Below are 21,485 nucleotides of genomic sequence, written 5' to 3'. Positions count from 1 at the left end.
CAATGGGGAAGGAACCTTTAAATTCTCAGTAGCGATTGCTATGCTTATGGCTGAGCCGCCGCCTCCCTCCCCCAAAGGTGTGTGTGCGGACCTGCCACCGTATAGCAACCCAAGACACTTTTTGTCTCGGTTTAAAATACAAAGCGGGGCTGAAAGATGGCTCAGAGCACTGCTGCTCGCTCCTGCAGAGGACGTCCTGTTTCCGGCACCCGCCTATCGCCTATCACTCCATGGGATGCCCTGCCCGCTTCCGGCCTCCATGGTACATACCTTACATACCTGGCATTCTCTCACAAATAAAGAGAAAGAAATCTTTCCTCGTATTTATTACAGGCCTTCAGTCCCAGCCTTGGAAGGCAGAATCAGACGGGTTTCAGTGAGTTTCAAGGGCAGCTCTACACAGTGGGTTCCAGGCCAGCCACGGATAAATAACAAACGAAAGGTGAGGCTGGAAGACAGCTAGCGCATCAGTTAAGGGCACTCATTGCTCTTCAAAACCGGCTGTAACCGGAGCTCCAGGGCATTTGCACCAGCAGTCATCCACACACTTTGGTTTGAGACGGGGGTTTTTCTGTGAAGCCCTGGCTTTTCTGGAAACAGGCTTTTCTGTAGACCAGGCTGACCTTGAACTGAGATCCACCTGCCCTCTGTCTCCTGCGTGCTGGGATTAAAACTATCTCCCCACCTCCAGCATATAATTTTTTTAAGTGGGGGAGAAGGCCGAACAGTTAAGAGCTGGTGCAGATTAAGGGTGGCGCACACCCTTAATCCCAGCACTTGGGAGGCAGAGGCAGGTGGATTTCTGAGTTCGAGGCCAGCCTGGTCTACAGAGTGAGATCCAGGACAGCCAGGGCTACACAGAGAAAAAACTGTCTTGAAAAAAACAAACAAAAAAGTAATAATAATTAATTTTTAAAGCCAGGTATAGTGGCACACACCTTTAATTGCAGCACTCAGGAGCTAGAGGCAGGCAAGTCTCAGAAGTCAAGGGTAGCCTGGATGAGTTCCAGGACAGCCAAGTCTCCACAGAGAAACCCTGTCTCAAAAACTTAAATGTCAAGCTGGCCACTGTCTAAGTTTGTCATCTTAGCACTCTGGAAGCAGACACAGATGGGTCCCTAGGGCTCATTAACCAGCCTAGCCTCCTTAGCTAGTCCCAGAGTAAGAAGCTGTCCATCTTATTGCTCTGGGAACAGAGGCACAGTCTCAGAAGCAACTCCTTGGGTGTCCGGGCCACCCATCCTGCTGGTGTCAGGAACAGACCGACGGCAATGATTTCCAGTCAGTGGCCTGGGGGTTCAGACCACTGGCAACTAAAGCGATCCCAAGAGAGACCAGCCGCAGCGTTCACACTTCCCTCAGAGTGATTATACTGCTCCACTCATCCACAGACACACGTTTGCATAGTTGGATATTAGAAAATTAAACCTTTAATTAATTACATGAGCTGTTTTCAAAAAAATCACGTACAGAATGGGGATTTCCCAGAGATGCTGGCTTTGGCAGAGGGCCACAGAAGCACATCAGCCCCCACCAGTTCAGCAAATGCTCTACTGGCTTAAAGGGAAACTGCCCTCTGTCCTCAGAGGTAGAACCCAGGACCCGCGGTTGTGGCACAGTGGTCGTCAGCTCTTTTGGCTAGCGGACTCACCCAGGGCCATCCCAAGCAAGTGTTGAGGGGCGCTGGGGCGCCGGCCGGGGCCTGGCCGCTCTGGCTCTCCATGAGGAGAGGGATCTCTGTGATGACGCTGGCTCATTATTTCTCATCCCATTTCCCTATCCAGGAATCATTGTGCACACCCAACTCCCACAGTTCTGGGTCAGGTGAACAAGGGGCTCAGAGTTTGCAGGTGGCCTGTGCCACTTTGGAACTGGTTTTTCTGTTGAGGGCTTGACAGATGAAGTCCCCGGCTTCCAGGAGCTTCTGGAGGTTCACACCCTTGAAGGAGTAAGTTAGGATAAAGGAAGTCAGCGCATGCCTGCAACATCCGGGCAAACAGACCAGACAGCTGTGACATGGAAAGGAGACGGTGGCAGCCAATAGGCCCCTCCCGCCACAGTGGAGACCGCTGTCTGAGGTCGTCTCCAGCTGGCACCGGCAGGCGGTTTGTGGGAGGGTCAGAAGGGACCTTACTGGTATTATCACTTCTTATGTTCAGGGTCTAGCAGAGGGCCTGCCCCGCAGGAACTGTGATGTTCATTTGTTTTCCTCTGTGTCTCTTCCCTGTGCTGAGACTGTCCCCAGACCATCGGTAATGCTACACAAGGACTTCCCTACCAGACCACTCTCCATCACCCTGATTATAACAGTAAGTCCTATCTGCTGGCACTGAGGGCTGAGTGCCAAGCACGCTCCATGGTTTCCTCTGATGCTACAGACTGACCCAGGGTCTCACCGCCGGCCTACGCTTCTGGCTGGCCATGCATTTCCTTAGTCCTGTAACAGTGGAGAACACACTCACTGGTTTAGAGAGATAAAACGCTTGGAGGTCGAGCAGCCTGTGAGGAAGGGATCTGGGTTTTAAACCATCAGATCTCAAAGCAGAGATGCAGTGTGACCTCTGTGCTGCCGCCGAGGTCCCACAGAGTCTGGTGGAACCCGGTGTGGCTAATTTCAGTGTGCTCTCATTTCATAGAGAAAACAGTCTGGGGGAGGTGACTCCCTGCATGTCACAAAGCGAACCCTCTTAGGGCTCCTTCCATAGACACTTTCTGGGGCGCCTCCTAGAACTGAAGTTCTCGGTCCCCTGTGCTCATGATCATATTCAACCAGACCAGTGTCTCTTCTGCCATGCTGCTTCTTCTGCCAGGGACCTTTCTGCTCATTGCCCCCCCCCCCTTTCTTTTTTTGGTCTTTCGAGACAGGGTTTCTCTGTGTAGTCCAGGCTGGCCTCCAACTCAGAAATCCGCCTGCCTCTGCCTCCCAAGCACTGGGATTACAGGAGTGTGCCACCATTGCCCGGCCCCTCATCACCTTTTTGGTTGGCTCCTTCTCACCCTTGGGGTCTTAGTCTACTCCTTCTAGACCACCAACTGAGCCTCTCCTGCTGCTCAGGCCCTTGTCTACTGGTTATTATTATTTTGGATTTGCTTTTTTTCAAGACAGGGTTTCTCTGTATAGTCCTGGCTGTCCTGGAACTCACTCTGTAGACCAGGCTGGCCTCGAACTCAGAAATCCGCCTACCTCTGCCTCCCAGAGTGCTGGGATTACAGGCGTGCGCCACCACCGCCCGGCTTCTACTGGTTATTAATACACACACTCCAGGCTGCTCTGTCAGGACCTCAAACCCCACGAGGGCTCGCCTTCCAGATCCCCTACTTTCAACTCTCCTAGATAACTCTCCGAAAGAGAACGCTTCCACAATCCCTGCTTAAGCTCCACAGGCCCTGAGCACGTCTGTCCTCGGGCTCTGTTCTGACAGATGTCTGTCACATCTGTCCTCGGGCTCAGTTCAGGGTTGTCACCACCAGGGGGCAGGCTGGCTTACCGTGTGAATCCCTAAACCAGTCAGCATGTAGACCAGGTCCTCAGTAGCCAGGTTCCCCGATGCCCCTTTTGCATAGGGACAGCCTCCAAGTCCCGCCACTGAGGCGTCCACAACGCTCACTCCCATCTGCAAATATAAAGGCAGTGAACCACAGCTGCTGCCAGGGCCTGGAGCCTACGGAGACATTTCTCCTAATGTCAGGAGAAATCCACTGAGGGACAGAGCTGCTCTCCCTGGAAGAGCCTCCTGGAACACTGCTCTCTCTGCTAGAGGGCTTCCCCATCCCTCTAGGGGTCCTGGCTCCATTTCACCCTTTGGGGCTCTCCTCAGAGAGGCTCCTCTGGGCCACCAGTCTGGCCCCTCAGTTCCAGAGTGGTAGATACTAGCTAGGTACAGTTCTTTTGACAGAATTCTCAAAAGCATTTGTAATAGGCCAGTGAGATGGCTCAGGGGTGCTCCCCACCAACCCCGACGACCTTAATCCCCAGGCCTCACATGGTAGAGGGGAAGAAACAACTCCGAGTCTCAGTTACGTTCTGTGGGAAGCTATTCCCTGAACCTTCGTGTGCTGCCATCTATGACCCCACAGACATCCGCCTCCGTACTTTATTAATAAATACAACGAAACTGCACTGCCCTACCTTGCCCCATGCCCTCTGGGAGAGCGGGAACACAGCTTTCATTACCTGCAGGGCCACCAAGGTGTTGGCCAGAGCTTGACCGTAGGTGTCATGGCAGTGGACAGCCAATGCAGTCACAGGCACTTCACGGATGACAGCAGTCAGCATGTCTTTCATGAGTCCCGGGGTGCCTACGCCAATGGTGTCCCCAAGGGAGATCTCATAGCAGCCCATGGAGTACAACTTCTTGGCTACCTGGAGAAGTAAACAGATTCTTAGAGGACCCCCAGAGCCACCCGCATGTGACACTGGGGCTCCGAAGCAGGGACTCTGCCCAGGCAGTTCACCTCCCAGTCAGAGGTGCTGTGTTCCTGCCCGGCTCTAGCTGGCAACAATTTCAGTGGGAAGGCCCAGCATTGCCCAGCGGCTGGGAGACCGTGCTCAGAACCAGCCCGCTCCTCCGGCAGCCCGTTTCCTTCCTGCACCATGCTGACTGGAATCAGAAGCCCTTCCTCTGGAGGAGGGTCTGTGGACTGTGGGTCTATGATACCAGTTTGATACTTGAGGAAGCACAGGAACTATGTAATGTTTTGGAAGCTCATTTGCCATTGGCCGAGTCACTGCAAAGCCTCAACTGCCAACTGCTCCCTCTCCCTCATCCCCATGCCTGGCCTGAACTCGAGAGATGACCATCCTGATAAATGACCTGGTGATGTGCCAATCCGGTGACAGTAATGGCAGGCCCCTGGGACCATGTTCGAGTCCACACTTTGTGGTTCACAGGCTATCTGCTTTGGGGAAGGGAGCATAACTTCTGTGAGCTTCAGTTTCTGCTTCTAGAAACTGGTGATGGGCTCCGGGGTGGTAGCCATGAGGGTGGGGTGCACAGGCCAGGGCATAGCAGCCAGGGGCCATTCCTCTGACTGGATGCCACGTGGTATTGGGGAGAGAGAAAAAGGGCCCCGTGGGACACAATGGGTGAGACTCAATCTGCCATGTGTACCCAGGGTGGCGAGTGACTTGCCTCCTCAACTCTAAATGGAAGGAAGATCAGCATGAACTCATCAGTGGGGGTTTCTGGGTGAAGTAAGTGGCTCAGGTCCCTCGGTTACTCACACTCAGTCCCTATGCTGGGTCTTCCTCCGTGGAGCCCGGGTCACTAGTCCTTTTGTTTTGTCTTAGGATTTGTTTTTTTTTTTTTTTATAGACAGGGTTTCTCTGTGTAGCCCTGGCTGTCCTGGAACTCACTCTGTAGACCAGGCTGGCCTCGAACTCAGAAATCCGCCTGCTTCTGCCTCACAGAGTGCTAGGATTACAGGCGTGCGCCACCACCACCACAGCCCGGCTCTGGTCACTAGTCAAGAGGATGCGTGTGCTCTCCTACCTACTCCGGGGATTACCACACTGGAGACCAGGCCTTAGCTGAAGGGCCTGGAAGCTGGGCTGGGCCTTTCAGGTGGGGTAGAGACCTGCTGAGGAGGTGACTGCGGGCAGGTGGGCTGTGCTCTCAGCAGGAGTGAGTGTGTTCTTCTGGGGAAGGGCCGTGAGCCACACCTGCGCGTGCTGGTTGGCGAGGGAGTCAACCCTTACCAGACCTGGCCCCACTGTACACACCTCAGCAACTTTAGCCGGGGAGACCTTCCCCTCATAGGGGCATCCGAGGACACAGGAGACGTACCTGTGGAAAAGGGGGAGGGACAGCGTCAGGGTCCCCAGTTCTTCTGCCAATAGAAGGACTGGTGACCATCTGACACACATCCCTGGTGAGCCCACAGTAAACACGGGGCTGGGCGGGAGGCCAGTGCTGGGCGGGAGGCCAGCTCTGAGTGGGGAGAAGGCTCTTTGCCCTACTTCTGGGCAGAAGTAGAGAGAACCTGCAAGGAAGGCGGGGCTTAGAGGTCACGGGGTTGGAAGCAGGGCTGCAGGTGACTGAGAATTCACGAGCAGTACAAGGAAGTAGGCTAGAGCTGAGTGTCTGGAGGGGGGGCCCACGTGCTGGGGGAGGTGGTTGGGTGGTCAGGTCGGGAATGCCAGCGTGAACACACAGATTAGTACAAGAGCGGCAAGAACGGGCAGGCTCGAGGGCCGGCTGCCTCGCCCACTCAGCTACTCAGCTGACATTTACTGAGATGGAGAGAATGTGACAGGCACTGGGCACGGAGCGATGGAGGACTGTGAATGGGATCCTAGCCTCCAGGGGCTCGTTCAAGTCAGGAAGACATTCAATACCGACTCAGTCACATGAGGAGGGGGAGATAATTCCAGAAAGAGATGAGCTGTGAAGGGAGGAGGAGGAGGTGGAGGAAGAGGAGGAGAAGGAAGGAGAGGAGGAAGAAGGGGAGGAGGAAAAAGAAGGGGAGGAGGGGAAAGAGGGGGAGGAGGAGGAAGAAAAGGGGGAGGAGGAGGAAGAGGAGGCAGACCTTCCTGAGGGCACGCTGGAGTTCAGAGAAAAGGTCTTCAGAAGGCCTGTTTCAGTCAGGGCCAGAGCATGCTCAGGACAGAGCAAAGGACAGACTAAGGCATGGGGACAGTCGGGGGCAAGGAAGTATGACATGAGACCAGAGGCTGACCGTGACATTCGTGTGGGCTGAGGATTCTGGGAGTTACAGGGAGAGTTTGCTCTCACCACCCGCAGGGGGACTGGGGCGGCTTTAGCTATGCTGAGGGTGGGACTTCAAACCTGTAATCCTAGCGCTTGGGAGGCAGAGGCAGGAGGACTGCTAGCCTCCATTACAAAATGAGTTCCTGATCAGCATGAACCTAAAAAACGAAATAGTACTCAGGCAGTGGTATCCAGATGCATGGCTTTGATCCCAGCACCCAGGAGGCAGAGGCAGATGGATCTCTGAATTCCAGGCCAGCCTGGTCTACAGAGTGAATTCTAGGATACCCAGGGCTATACAGAGAAACCCAGTCTCAAAACAAAACCAAAAAATGAACAAACAAAAACCCTAAACAAAACAAAACAACACAACAAAACCAAAACCAACCCAAAACCAAACCCTTCATAATGAAGCAAAATATTCTATATATTAAAAAATGGAAGCTGGGCGGTGGTGGCGCACGCCTTTAATCCCAGCACTTGGGAGGCAGAGGCAGGCGGATTTCTGAGTTCGAGGCCAGCCTGGTCTACAGAGTGAGTTCCAGGACAGCCAGGGCTACACAGAGAAACCCTGTCTCGGAAAAAATGGAACCAGGTGTGCTGGTGCATGCCTTTAGTGCTAGCACCTGGGAGGCAAATGCAGAGACAGATGGATCTCCATGAGTTCCAGGCCAGCCAGGGTTACAGAGAAAGACCCTGTCTCAATAAATAGATAAATAAAGCTTAAAAAATAAAGAGATGCAGTAATGTTTGCTGGATCAACACTTCCACAAACTCCGTGTGCTTTACACCCTAATTTTCCCATTTACTCTCCAAACATTGCTAAGCAAGAAAAAGTGGTAGAGGGGCGCACGCCTCTGACCCCAGCAGTTGGGAAGTAGAGGCCGGCGGATCTCTGAGTTCCAGGATAGCCAGGGCTGCATAGCTACATAGTGATACCCTGTGTGGGGAAGGGGTGTGGGGGGATTTACCAAGACAGAGCACAGGCCTGGGAGCTGGGAGCACATGACGGGAGAACCAGCTTCCCCGTCCTCCACCTGCTCATCAGCTCTCTCTGTGCCCTGCTGGGATGGGGGGAGCACCGTACCCAGGGACTGGGAAGTGGGTCTTCCCGAGGGCAGAGCACAGCCATCCTGGTGAGGGCGGCTGAGGAGCTAGACAGCTCAGTGGTTAAGGGCATCAGAAGAGCTTGGCCCCCAAGGACGGGCGCTGTCTCCTGCTGAGGGACCAAGAAAACCAAGAGGAGCTGATGTCCAAGGAGGAGCCTGCAGGAGCTGAGAAGCAGAACAGAGGGGAAGCACTGTGCCTGCGGAGAGTGAGTGCAAAGGCCCTGGGGCAGAGGGCAGGGGTGGGACACACAGGGTCCTGAAAATCACAGTAAAAGTGTTCACTCAGCGTGGACATTAGCTCACATGTGACAAAGGTTCATCGGTGCTGGACTTCATGCCCAGCACTGTGTTCTGTTGTTTTTCTGTGTTTGTTTGTTTTGAGACATGTTTAAAGCCATGAGCTGCCAGTTCCTGTGCCGCCAGACCTGGCTTCCTAGCACTGTAAGAATCAAATCGTAGGGCTGGGCAGTGTGGCACAGGTCATCACAGATTTAAGGCAGGGTCAGCTGGATGTCTGTGAACTCCAGGCTGGCCTACACTTGGTCAGTCAACAATTTATATTTGAGAGAAATGCTGGCTAATCTGACCACAAGCACTTGGAGAGAGATTCCCAGGAGCAGAGCTGGGGCACCCAGCAGGGGCCTGAGGGGAGCTGAGACAGGAGCTGCAGGAGGCCCGACTCACCCTCTCACAGAGATGTTGGCCGCCCGTGCGGCTTGCATGACTCCATCAAAACGCTGGAAACTCTCCTCTATAGAGCAGTTCACGTTCTTCCGGGTGAAGAGCTCAGACGCAGCCCCGAAGATGCTCACTTCCTTGGCGCCCGCAGCTACCTGCCAATATCCGGTGAACACCTTCAGCACCCGGCTCCTGGACAAACTGGCCTAGCGGCAATTTTTTTTTTTTTTTGGTGGCAAGTTTTATGGTATGTGACTGTTATACGCCTAACATACATTATACATATATACACTTTAGGAGACATGTTGAAGCAGACAAGATGGCTCAGCAGGTAAAAGGTTTAAGTTGACAAGTCTCATGACCTGGGTTCAATTCCCCAAGTTCCACATGGTAGAAGGAGAGAATCAAGTTACACAAGTAAATTAAATAATAATAAACAGATATGTGGATGTCCCAATCCTTAGTTCCCCAGACCATGTTACCTACTTGGGAACAGGGTCATTGCAAATGTAGCTGGATAAATGAGACCACACTGGACAGGGTATCCCTAACCCAGTCCTTCAAAGATGGCTGTGTGAAGCGCTGAGCTGTGGAAGGCTACGTGGGGGTGGAGGCAGGCACTGGAGTGAGGCACTTACAAACTCAGCAAGACCACAACCGCTCATTCCTAGTTACTATGGGATGTGGGACGGGCTCTAGGGAGGCCTCACACACAGCCAACACTGCTGCCCTCCAGAACGTGCGGAAGTGGAGCAACCCTGTGACGGTTTGTAGTTCTTTCTCAGGCAGCCCTAGGAAACACTTACACCTCAATCAGAAACAAAACAGCCAGGCGGCGCACAACTTTAATCCCAGCACTCAGGAGGCAAAGGCAGGCCGATCTCAGTGAGTTCAGTCTAGCCTGGTCTATAGAGGGAGTTATGGGACAGTCAGGGCTACATGGAAAAACCTAGTTTGGAAAAAACCAACAACACAAAGAAAACAAAACAAAAGAAAACAAAACAAAAGCAAGGGTGGAGAGGGCTCAGGGCTGGGGCATTTCCCTCATGAGGGTGACGATCTAGATATGATCCCTACCTCCTGGAGATACCAGAAACCCATCAAGTTTGGAGTCCCCCAGGGAAACCCACCACTGCTACTGTCAACCTGGGGCGGGGGGGGGGGGTTGTCACTCTTGAAATAAGTTTATGACAAATTCCACCATCAGCCTCTCCAGAGGTGGGAACTTAGCAACTTCTGCCGAAGTGCCGGTCTGGAGGGCTGTTACCTTTTCCTAAAGACGTAGGTGATATGAGCGGGCTTAGTAGTTAGTTGAGTGCTCCCTGCTGCAGCACAGGCTATGAGCTCGATCCCTAGCATCCCACAGGGTTGCTAACCACTGTCTGCAATTCCATTTCCAAGGATCTTACGCCCTCTTGTGGTCTCTGCAGGCACTGCATGCACATGATGCAAAACACATAAAGTAAAAACAAAAACAAAAAGGAGGAGGAGGAGGAGGAAAAGAGTAGGTGATCCCAGGACTTAGTGGTTTTTAGCAAGTCAGGTTTAGCAATGCTCTTACTAAACATTGATTATGGGAGCAGTGATTCAGTGGTTAGCTGTTGCCATTCCTGGTTCATAGGCAGGACTGACTGAGGTTAAGCAATTCAAGACAACAACAGAGCAGTGAGTGACAGGGCTGGACTTCCCGCCCCCGTCGGGACTCCCAGCCCCCATCTGATGCTACTCATCCCCACTGGTGTTCAGAGGGACATCTCAGGGCAAGGCAGGGGCTGATAACCATCAGCCTCTCTCAGGGGCCTCCCAAGTCAAACTCTTACCGCGGCCTCAAAGCCTTTCATGTTTGGAGTCAGGACTGGGTAGCTGATGCCAGGAAACTTCTGAATGCCCTTCAAGACGTCAGAGTTGTCAGCCATCTGGGAGCCGAAGAAGCCAGAGCTCAGTGGTAGAGAAAACCTCCTCACTACTGAATCTTTTGTCTCCAATACTTTTCTTATCTGTCTGACCAGAGAGGGGTCAGGAGACACCCTGGATCTCGGCAGCTCCTACGCTGGTATTGCCAGCTGAGGTACCTGCAGTCACAAGCCGCAGCAGCCACCAAGAACCATGTCTGGTGGGGCCCTGGGCCCCACTCCCTCTGCCCTGCCTGGTGCTATCATTTGCACCCCCCCCCAACTATGAAGCAGAAATTCTTGCTCTCCCCCTTACAAAAACACAGATCCTGCCAATCATGGGGATTGTCTGGTGAGCCAGGGCAGAGCCCAGACTGAATCAGAGCCCCTGGCTCCCAGGTCGAGTTCTTCCCATGTCACACAATGCTGAGATTCACCCGAGACCCCTCAAGCCTGGGGCCTGGGAACCTACGCTTCCGGACATCTGGCGGCTCCAAGAGCAAAGGGCAGACTTCCCTCCCTCCCGCCTGGGCCAGGCTGGGCTCACCTGCGGCACCCACTTGGGAGAGACAAAGCTGGTGGCCTCGATAACGGGGAGCCCCGCTTCGGAAAGCAGGTCTATCAGTTTGATCTTCACTGGTGTGGGTACAATGACCTGTAGTGGACAGAAAGCCAGAGAAGAGAGCCAGCAGCCTCAGTGAGGAAAGCTGGCTGTGCCCGCGCGCGTGCCAGCCAGCCAGCCAGCACCTCCCGCCCGCCCACCCGCACCTCAGCACAAGCTTTGGCCACACCAGCTCCTCACTGACTTCAGACACTAACACAAGCTCACTAACGCGATCACCAGGCTCTACCACCTGGGTCTCCTGGCACAGATGGCTGCTCCCCTGAGGTGTTCATATTTACATGGAAATACCCTTTCCTCCCTATGCGGCCTTTCTATAGTCCAATGTGTTAGTCTAGACCCCATCATCAACTGAGAGCAAAGTGCCTGGGCTGGGGCGGGTGGAGATGAGATACCACGGCTCTCTGGGTGCTGTGGGATGGACCCCCAAATGTCACACCTTCCCCTTTTCTCTCTCCTCATAACTTCTTTCCATTCCTTCCCCACATCTGGTCACTCACCAGAGCCTCTGGGTTCCTTTCTAATCTCCCCGAAGGTCCCAGGTGTACTAGGGCCTGGTTTCCCTCTGTCAACTCATCCTGTGCTGGAAACTTCCTGAATCGCAGATTCCACTGCCTTTCTTCCCTGCCCAAAGTCTTCCAGGAGGACCTGGAGCAGCAGGACTGGCTCAGCAGGAAAGAGCCCTTGCTGTTTTTCCAAAGAATCCTTTCTGAGTTCCTAGTACTCAGGCTGGGCAACTCACAAATGCCCATTAACTTTAATGGTTTCAGGAGACCTGATGCCCCCTACTGACCTCTGTGGGCACTGCATGTATGTAGTGGATACACACGGGCACACACACAGACAAAATATTAAAAAATTAAAATTAAAAATAAACCTTAAGGGGCTACCGTGGCACATGCCTTTTATCCCAGCACTCAGAAGGCAGAGGCAAATGGGTCTCTGTGAATTCGAGGCTAGCCTGGTCTACAGAGTGAGTTCCAGGACAGCCAGGGCTACACAGAGAAACCTTGTCTCAAAACAATAACAATAGCACTAATTAATAGGAATAAAGATGATGATGATTCCTTTCATGATTCCTTGGTGCCAGCCAGTTGGATTGTGTTACGAGAGGACTCCAGGTCCTCTTCCTGAGGTCTCCCCATCATGCTTCCAGGGACTGGGGTTACAGATGGCTGTAAGTCACCATATAGGTACTGGGAATTGAGCTCTGGTCCTCTGAGCAGCAAGTGCTCTTAACCATCGAGTCATGTCTCCAGCCCCTTCGCTAGCCCCATTCACGTGCTCAAAAGCCATATATATTGCTACCATATTAATGCTGTGTGAGCCACATCAAAGTTATCCTTGGCCACAGGAGTCTTGTGCCCACAGGTTTAGAACAGTTTTTTAAAGGAAAATTTTATATTCTTTTCTAAGCAAATACTTCCACATATACATAGGCCTTTTATGTTTCTTCTACATAGAGTAAAAGTGAGTATATATTCGGTTTTACAGTCTTGAGCCACTTAATATACTTATTATTATAATATTATATTATTTCAGTGTTATATAATATTAACCTCTGTGTACTATTCCAGGTTAACAATAATGCATAATGCATCTGACCCCGCTTCCCTGGAACGCTCCAAACAGAGGCACGAATTGTCCTTTCTGGGCAGACTTCCCTCTTTACCTTTTCATTCTGCAGACCGTCTCGGGGACCAACTTCCACGATCTTCACGTGCTTTGGCAAAGTGCCCATGGAGGCGGTGCTCACCTTTGGTTTAAAGGAGGAAACCCAAGCGTCAGGAGTTAGCGTAGGACCACATGAAGAGCAAGGGTCTTCCCTACCACAGGCAGCCATACTTGTTCTTCTTTTTTTTCTTTTTTTTTTGGTTTTTTTTTTTTTGGATTTGGTTTTTTCAAGACAGGGTTTCTCTGTATAGCCCTGACTGTCCTGGAACTCACTCTGTAGACCAGGCTGGCCTCGAACTCAGAAATCTGTCTGCCTCTGCCTCCCAAGTGCTGGGATTGCAGGCGTGCACCACCACTGCGCGGCTTATACTTCTCCTTCTATAAACTCACATCTAGGCTCTTTCGAGATTAAGATTTAAAAAAAAAAAAAAGCAAACTGCTTTGAACAGGATTGAGCAAGGAAGCCGTGCTCCCAGACAGGTCCTCCTCTGGCTCAGGCTCACCTCCCCCACCCCCCTTCCCCGCCTTACCACCACCCCCAACCCCGTTTGGCTTCATTTGTACATCTGTCATTCAGTAGTTCCCAAACTCCACACCGGCCTCTCAGCCTCTCAGTCACTTGGTCCCATCCTCCTCACCTCTGCAAAAAGGGAGCACGTCCACATTGTTGCTCAGCTGGAGCCTGACTCACGCCTTCCTCCCCTAGTGACCCCGCCTTAGAGCCTTAGAGGAGGCTGCAGACTTTAGCTCCGGTGGCCTTGTCACTCACCCCTACTGTTCCACCCTCTGCCCACGTCTGCAGGGCTGGCTGCCGTCTGCCAGGGATGCTCAACTTCCATCAGTTAGTCAGTCAGAGAGCCTTCCTGCTGCCAGCCTCCTCGAAGAGCTATTAACCTACCATCTTCCACACTTTGTATTTTGCAAGGCTACTGTTTCCTTCAGTGTAAGCTCGGGGAGAGAAAGCTCTCTCCACCCCATCTCATTCTGACTGGTACAGCACCTGGCAACTCACTCAGTAACCTTACAGGGACAACAAATAATGGACAAAGGGCACAGCTGTCCAGAGGACACAGTCACTGAGACCAGCAGAAGTGAGCCTCAGATTTAGCATCGGCCACAGGGGATGCGGAGAAAGACTTGGCTATGATGTTAAGGCTTGTGCAAAGCCAGATTTGAGGTGAATGGCTCGAGGAGGGACAGTGGGTCTGTGACGATTCCCCCAGCAGCTGAAGAAAATCTTCCCCACACCCTAAATTTGAAAGCCTTTAGTCTACTCTTTCTCTCAAATCTTCCCCTCCTACCTAAGGGAACTTGCTTAATTTCTTAGTTATGTGCATGGGTAGTCTGCATGCTACAACACGTGTGTGTGGTGTCCTCGTAGTCAGAAGAGAACAGCATACCCCTTAAGACTGGAGTGACCGAGGGGGTGAGCCACCAGGTAGGCTGAAGGGAATCAGGACCAGGCCCTTGGGAAGGCAGCAATCACTTTAAACCAGTGAACCATCTCTCCAGCCCCTCCCCCAGTAAACACCCTGCAATGGGACAGAGAGAAAGATGTAATGGTTGCCAAGTTCTCCAAGCCTGTGAAGAAGGCCTTGAGGAAATCAGCTGGAGCTTGTCAATGCACCTCAAGTGGCTTTGGTTTTAGCTGGAACATTCTCTGACAAACCAAGGGGACAAGAAGTCAAGCAGGGGGCTGGAGAGGTGGCTCAGCAGTTAAGAACACTGACTGCTCTTCCAGAGAACCTGGGTTCAATTCCCAGAACCCACATAGCAGCTCACGGCTGTCTGAAATTCCAGCTCAAGGATCCAACACCCTCACACAGACACACATGCAGACAAACACCAGTGCACATAAAATAACAATTAATAAAGATAATATAATAATACAACCTAAGAAGTTGTCAAGTTGAGTGAAAGGTCTCTGCAGAGTCTCCCTCCGACAGACTGTCAGACTATCACGCCCAGCAGGGTGTGAATGTCACAGGCCAAGGACTGTCTATGTACTGCTCTTCCCAAGGCTCTGGGTCATAGAGGCTCAGTAAATAAACACTGAAGCAAAACCTGCTTCCAACTCAGGTTGAACTTAGTTCCACTTCCTTCTGAACAACAGCTCTTCACATCACAACCCAGGCCAGGTGTGGTGGCCTACGACCCTTGTCCCAGTGCTTGGGAGACAGAAGCTCACAGCCGCTTTCAGCTACATAGCAAACTTGAGGCCAGCCTGAGAATGTGAGAGATTGTGTTTTGAAAAAGCCCAGGGGTTGAAGAAATGGCCCACAGTTAAGAGTATATATTTTGCCAGGCTGTGGTAGCCCACACCTTTAATCCCAGCACTTGGGAGGCAGAGGCAAGCGGATTTCTGAGTTTCGAGGCCAGCCTACTCACACTACAGAGTGAGTTCCAGGACGGCTATACAGAGAAACCCTGTCTCGAAACACCAAAAAATTAAAAAATTTAAAAAAAAAAAGAGTGCATATTGCTCTGCAGAGGATCTGAGTCGGGGTTCTCAGACCCAAGTCAGATAGCTCACATGGTGGCACACGCCTTTAATCCCAGCATTTGGGAGGCAGAGGCAGGTTGATCTGTGAGTTCAAGGCCAGCCTGGTCTACTAATTAAGTCCAGGACAGCCAGGGCTTGTTACACTGAGTAACCTCACCTTGAAAAATCAAAGCAAAACAAAAATGAACAACCAAACCAAACCAAATAAAAAGTCTCAGCTTGGACTTGTACCATAAACTCATGAGGAATCATTTTCATACACTAAGTTTGTAAAAATTAGCCAGGCAGTGGTGGCGCACGCCTTTAATGCCAGCCCTTGGGCGGCAGAGGCAGGCAAATTTCTGAGTTCGAGGCCAGCCTGGTCTACAGAGTGAGTTCCAGGACAGTCAGAACAGAGCTATACAGAGAAACCCTGTCTCGAATAACAAAAACTAACAAACAAACAAACAAACAAAATATATCATCTAGCTGGGCATGGTGGTCCTTGCCTGTAATCCCAGAGTCGAGGCAGGCTGATGTCTGAGTTTGAAGTCAGCCTGGTCTATGTAGTGAGTACCAAAGTTATATAGTAAGAAACTCTGTCTTAGATATCTAGGTAGGTAGACAGATAGACAGATAGACAGATGGTAGATATTATCCATCATGTTACTTAATTCTCGTTCTCTCATCCTCCACCCCATCTCCAGGGTTTTTCTGTGTAGCCCTGGCTGGCCTCGAACTCAGCGATTCACTGGCCTCTGCCTCCTAGGCGCTGGGATTGAGGGCATTGCATCACCACTAGCAGGTGCATAGTAAGAGTTTTGAAACGTTAAATTTCCTTAACTTCTGGAGTTGAAGTTTGCCTTTTCATTGGATCCCTGAGCAATCGGTGGAAGTGGGTAGGCTACAGATACAGAAGCAGCTTTCTGAGAGGCACCCACGAGCTGCCGAGAAAGTAGTTTTTCCAAGTACTGATACAATGCCTAAACTCCCCACCATAAAATCATAATAGGGCCACCACTGAGCCAAGGGTGTGGCAGTGACGCTGGAGCTGATCGACCCTAAGTCCAACTTTTTTGTTTTTTTTGTTTTTGTTTGTTTGTTTTTTGGATTTGTTTTTTTTTTTTTTTCGAGACAGTGTTTCTCTGTATAGCCCTGGCTGTCCTGGAACTCACTCTGTAGACCAGGCTGGCCTCGAACTCAAAAATCCACCTGCCTCTGTCTCCCAGAGTGTTGGGATTACAGGGGTGCGCCACCACTGCCCGGCCCTAAATCCAACTCTTACAAAGCACCACCAGTGACTGACTGACTGGTCACTCACCATATCACCCTGAGACTACCCATTTTACGTATAAGCAGGCTGAGTAAACACCTGTCCCTCAGCCTAGAAAGTGGCAGATCATCCGGACACCAGTTTGCGGTTTAACCAGCACAGATCTTTTTGGCCCCTTCCCTCAAATAACTGCGCGTGGGAGAGGACAGAACGCTAGGACCAAACAGGCCCAAAGGACAGTTCTGAGGGAATCCCTGTCCGGCCTACGCGATCCAAGTTCTCCTCAGGCGTCCATAAAAGCGACACGAGCAGGGGAAGGCGGAGGACACGTACGCTTGTGCTTTTTCCCCACTGAACATTGTTTTCCACTAATGAAGGGCTGGAGAGATCCAAAGCTCAGTTAGGGGAAGGGGTCAGGGTCACCGTAAGGGAGTTAGGACGCCCAGGATGGTGTCCCGGGCCTCCACAGTGACGGTGGGTCGCTTCACGTCCCCCCAGCCTCAGTTTCCCCGTTTCTTGCAAGGGATCTGAGCCAGACCGGCTGAGTCCACAACTCTCAAATCCTTCCGGCAACAGCCGCTGGAGCTGCCCCGCTTCGCCCGCCACAGCAGCCGACGAGACCCGCCAGATCCCACGACTGTCACCCGCCTGGGGGACACTTACAGCCCGGAGGGACGCCAAGCCCACCAGCCTCCGTGGGAAAGCCTTCCTCACTGTCGCCATCTTCGCACAGAGATGCGGGAGGCCAACCCAGCTGGGTACCACGTGACCGCCGATCGCTCTGTGGGCGTGGCCAGGGCCGGAGGCGGAGCTTCGCCCCTCCCTTGAGGCTCCTAGTTTGGATCCACCCCTCAGCCTGCTGTTTTCCCTTCCTACTCCTCTCCACATAGCTCTACCCTCAGATCACGTCCGCAGCATGATTTTCTTTTTCCTTCTCTCTTTCTCTCTCTCTCTCTCTCTCTTTCTTTCTTTCTTTCTTTCTTTCTTTCTTTCTTTCTTTCTTTCTTTCTTTCTTTCTTTCTTTCTTTCCTTCCTTCCTTCCTCTCTCTCTCTCTCTCTCTCTCTCTCTCTCTCTTTCTTTCTTTCTTTCTTTGTTGTTTTTTTCGAGACAGCAGTGTTTCTCTGTATAGTCTTGGCTGTCCTGGAACTCACTCTGGCCTCGAACTCAGAAATCTGTCTGCCTGTGCCTCCCAAGTGCTGGGATTAAAGGTGTGCGCCCGGTTCCCTATTCTTACTCAAAGTTCATATCCTGTCATGCTTGCTAGCAGCCATCACAGCTACATCAATGATAAAGTGCCAGATTTGTACCTTTCCCCTTTATAAACTCCCTGCTCAGAGTGTAAGCATGCAATATCAACACTTAGGAGGTAAATGTAGGAAGATCAGGAGTTCAAGGCCAGCCTCAGCTACATGGTGAATTGGAGGACAGCCTGAGCTACATGAGACTCTTTTGTTTAATTGGAACTGGGTTTGGTGGCACATATCTTTAATCCTAGCACTCTGGAGTCAGAAGTAGGAGGATTTCTGTGAGTTTTAGGCCAGCTAGGGCTACAAAGAAAGACCCTGTCTCAAAAATAAAATAAAATAAAAGAAAAGAAAAGAAAAATAAAAAGAAAGGCTCAAAAATAGAACGGGGTCAGTGAGATGGCTCAGTAGGTAAAGCACATCTGAGGTCACAATTTAACACCTGGGATGTGACTGCTGGCATGCCTGTGCCTGCAGGCACACACGGGCACATTCTGGCATGTAAGTCATTCTTAGGACGGAAACGATACTGAGAATAAAACCCAGCTACACTGGAAAGGAAGCCTGGGATGGCGGCCTGTACCTGCAATCCAAGCAAGCAGCCACCTCTAGTGGAGACAGGCCCTTGTCCCCTCCCTTAAGGGATTGTGGCAGGATCTGGCTAGGGGACACTCTTAAGAAGGCAGGTTCACCTAAGAAGCTGTAGTTTTCCTTCCCAGAATTCCCACCCCTAATGCAGTCCCCACTGGCCTTATAAGCCACCCCGAGGTCTGGTCTCCACTGGGTCTAAGCCCCTGACTTGAGAGGTGTGGTCAGCTCCCACAGTCCCTTCTTCATCTTTTTTGGCAGAACCATTCCCTTGCTCTCGGATGCTGGCCCAGCGCCTAAGCTGCAGGGAGGCTTTCACGAACAGCTGGGGTTCCTTGTTCTTTTCCTGTGGCTGCCCCCAGGCAGCTGACCTAGCCTTCTCTCTAGCAGTGTGCTATTCCTCTCCATCCTCCTCCTCCGTTCCAGGAAGCTGTGGGGATTACAGCTCACCCGCCCTGGGCTTCTCCTTTCAAATTAATCCATTGCCCTCAGCTTTGGTTTGAATCAGTTCTTTGTGCTTGTAATTCTGTTTGTGTTTGTCCTTAAATTTTATTAATGAAACAGAGAGCCCCAGGAGGGGACCCTGACTTCCCCAGTATCATATGAGGTTCCACTGGGACTTCCAGAGACTCCTGGTAACACATCTCTACTGCCTCTTAATCTTTTAACTAGCAGAGAAAATGAACTAGTTCCTGCGCCTCTAAACCACATCTTGTGAAGCTGAGGCAGGAAGTTCCTGCAAGAGTCTGAGGCTAGCCTGGGCTACACAGCGAGTTCCACAAAGACCTAAGCTATAGAGTCAGATCCCGCCTCAAAAAGGCAACTAAAAAAATTGGGATTATCTCTCTCTTAGGTAATAAACAAAACCCCCAAAAAACAAAATAAAAAACAATGTGACAGGTATCTCTGGGAGAAAAGTGTTTTGTTTTGTTTTGTTTTTTGAGACAGGGTTTCTCTGTGTAGCCCTGGCTGTCCTGGAACTCACTCTGTAGACCAGGCTGGCCTCAAACTCAGAAATCCGCCTGCCTCTGCCTCCCAAGTGCTGGGATTACAGGCGTGCACCACCACTGCTTGGCTCAGCTTGCTTTCTTATCCTAGAGTCACCTGCCCACAGGTGACACTACTCACAATGGCTGGGTGGGCCCTCTCCCATCAATCACTAATTAAGAAAATGCCCCACAGGCCTACCTGAGGACCAGTCTGGTGGGGACATTTCCAAACTGAGGTTCTCTCAATGACTAACTTGTGCCAAGGTGACATAGAAGCAGCCAGCACACTGGGCATGTCCATATACCCTTGTCTACCACCGTGTATTTGTCACAAGAACTAGTCTCTAGAGTCACAGACCGTATGGGCAGTCTTTATATAGTTAGGGAATTTGTCCATGACTTACAGCCTGTAGTCCAACTCCCCAACAATGGTCAACAGCAGCTATGGATGGAAGTCCAAGGATCTAGCAGTTGCTCAGTCCCACAAGGCAAGCAGGCAAGGAAGAGTGAGTGAGTCTTCCTTCTTCCAATGTCCTTATATATATCTCCAGCAGAGGGTGTGGCCCAGATTAAAGGCTGTGCCTCCATGCCTTTAATCCCAGATCTTGAACTCAGAGATCTTGTCTTAATCTTCAGAAATTCATAGACACTATGCTTCAAGATCTCCGTGCCAAGATCCAGGTCAGAAACTTATATCTCTGAGCCTCCAGATTAGGATCATAGTTGAGCCTTCCATTCTAGATTGCAGTTCATTCCAGATATAGTCAAGTTGACAACCAGGAATAGCCACCACACACCGGAATCTTTTAAACAGTTGCTCTGTGACTCAGATGTGTTCCCCAATGAGACCACTGTCTTTTCTTTTGGACCAATGACCTCACGCTGTGTATTTCTCCTTCAAGTTACGTTTGTCATGGTTTTTATCAGAGCGACCACAAAGAAATTAACACTATGTCACCATGTTTTTATGTTTAAGCACATGGTTCTTGTTGGGCCACCTTTGTAACAACCTGAGGACATATGTGCCCCACCCCAGACTATGGATTAGACATGTCTGAAAGCAACTCAAATGTCCATCGAATGATACATGCTATGTCCGTGTTCGGCCATACAGAGAATGAAGGAACTGGGGTGTGTCACAATATAAATGAACCTGATGAGTGTCAGAAGACAAACACAAGGAGCTCCTGCTGTTTGATCCTGAGATCCTGACATGAGACCCAGAACAAGACACACTAAGGACACAGAGGGTGACAGCGATCATCTAGATCAGTGGGTCTCACACAGAGCATATGAAACATCGGTTCTCAATCCTTTTTGGCGGCTGACTGACCCTTTCAGAGGGGTTGCGGAAGACCATAGGAACACAGATATTCATATTACAATTCATAATGGTAGCAGAGTTAACAACTATGAACTGAAATAGTTATGAGGTGAAAATAATTTTGTGGCGGGGGGCATCACAACAGGAGGAGCTATATCAAAGGGCTGCAGCGTTAGGAAGGTTGAGAACTGCAGGTAGGAGGGTGCTGAAGAGAGAACTTCTGACAGCCATTGTTTATGGTGAGACTGTTCTAACGACTGTGGTGGTGGTGGATACAACCCTTGAATATACCAAAAGCCATGGAACTGTAAGTGGGTTTTGTTTGATTTTTTCCCCCTCCCTTTGGTTTTTTTGAGACAGGGTTTGTCTGTGTAGCCCTGGCTGTCCTTGAACTCAGAGAGATCCACTTGCTGCTGTCTCTGAGTGCTGGGATCAAAGGCGTGTGCCTTAAATGACTGATTTTTTTAATGACTTATTTTTCTTTTATGGGTGTTTTGCCAGCATTTGTTTGTGCTCCATGTGCGCAGTGCCCAAAGCAGCCAGAAGGGGGCAGCAGACCCTCAGACTCACTCTCTCTCTCTCTCTCTCTCTCTCTCTCTCTCTCTCTCTCTCTCTCTCTCTCTCTCTCTCCAGCCTTCATGGTTTTCTCAAACACTTAAAATTTCATGGTGCACATCTTTAATCCTGGCTGTCGGGAGGCAGAGGCACATGGATCTCTGTGAGTTCGAGGCCAGCTTGGTCTCCAGAGCAAGTTCCAGGATAGCCAGGGTTGTTATACAAAAAAAACCCTGTCTTGAAAAACCAAAACAAGATCTTCATTACTCAGCCAACATATATATTACATAAGAAACAAGGGAAGCCAGACCGTGGTGGCAAAGATCTCTGAGTTCAAGGACAGC

General features: G+C 51.0%; 1 protein-coding gene across 1 annotated transcript; it reads right to left on the bottom strand.

Annotated features, from left to right (window-relative positions):
• Positions 1 to 1,412: 1,412 nt before the first annotated feature.
• On the bottom strand, positions 1,413 to 17,218 carry Hmgcl (3-hydroxy-3-methylglutaryl-CoA lyase). The gene is made up of 9 exons (XM_052177760.1): positions 17,104 to 17,218; positions 12,684 to 12,767; positions 10,937 to 11,044; positions 10,318 to 10,413; positions 8,504 to 8,652; positions 5,723 to 5,786; positions 4,175 to 4,363; positions 3,489 to 3,614; positions 1,413 to 1,939 (listed from the first exon to the last, which is right to left on the bottom strand). Exons 1-9 carry the CDS (start codon positions 17,161 to 17,163, stop codon positions 1,838 to 1,840), a joined length of 978 nt encoding a protein of 325 aa, XP_052033720.1. The 5' UTR covers positions 17,164 to 17,218; the 3' UTR covers positions 1,413 to 1,837.
• Between the last annotated feature and the right edge of the window lie 4,267 nt (positions 17,219 to 21,485).

Source organism: Apodemus sylvaticus, chromosome 3, assembly GCF_947179515.1.
Source record: "Apodemus sylvaticus chromosome 3, mApoSyl1.1, whole genome shotgun sequence".
NCBI classification, from domain to species: domain Eukaryota; kingdom Metazoa; phylum Chordata; class Mammalia; order Rodentia; family Muridae; genus Apodemus; species Apodemus sylvaticus.
Note: the sequence above shows the minus strand (reverse complement) of the source record. Positions and strands in the feature narration are given on the sequence as shown.

Coding starts and splice junctions, on each gene's coding strand:
- Hmgcl (XM_052177760.1), bottom strand. CDS start 17,163: ATGGCGACAGTGAGGAAGGCTTTCCCACGGAGGCTGGTGGGCTTGGCG. Junction 12,768..17,103: donor GCTTGGCGTCCCTCCGGGCT/GTAAGTGTCCCC, acceptor TTTAAACCAAAG/GTGAGCACCGCCTCCATGGG. Junction 1,940..3,488: donor CTGGTTTAGGGATTCACACG/GTAAGCCAGCCT, acceptor TACTCCTTCAAG/GGTGTGAACCTCCAGAAGCT.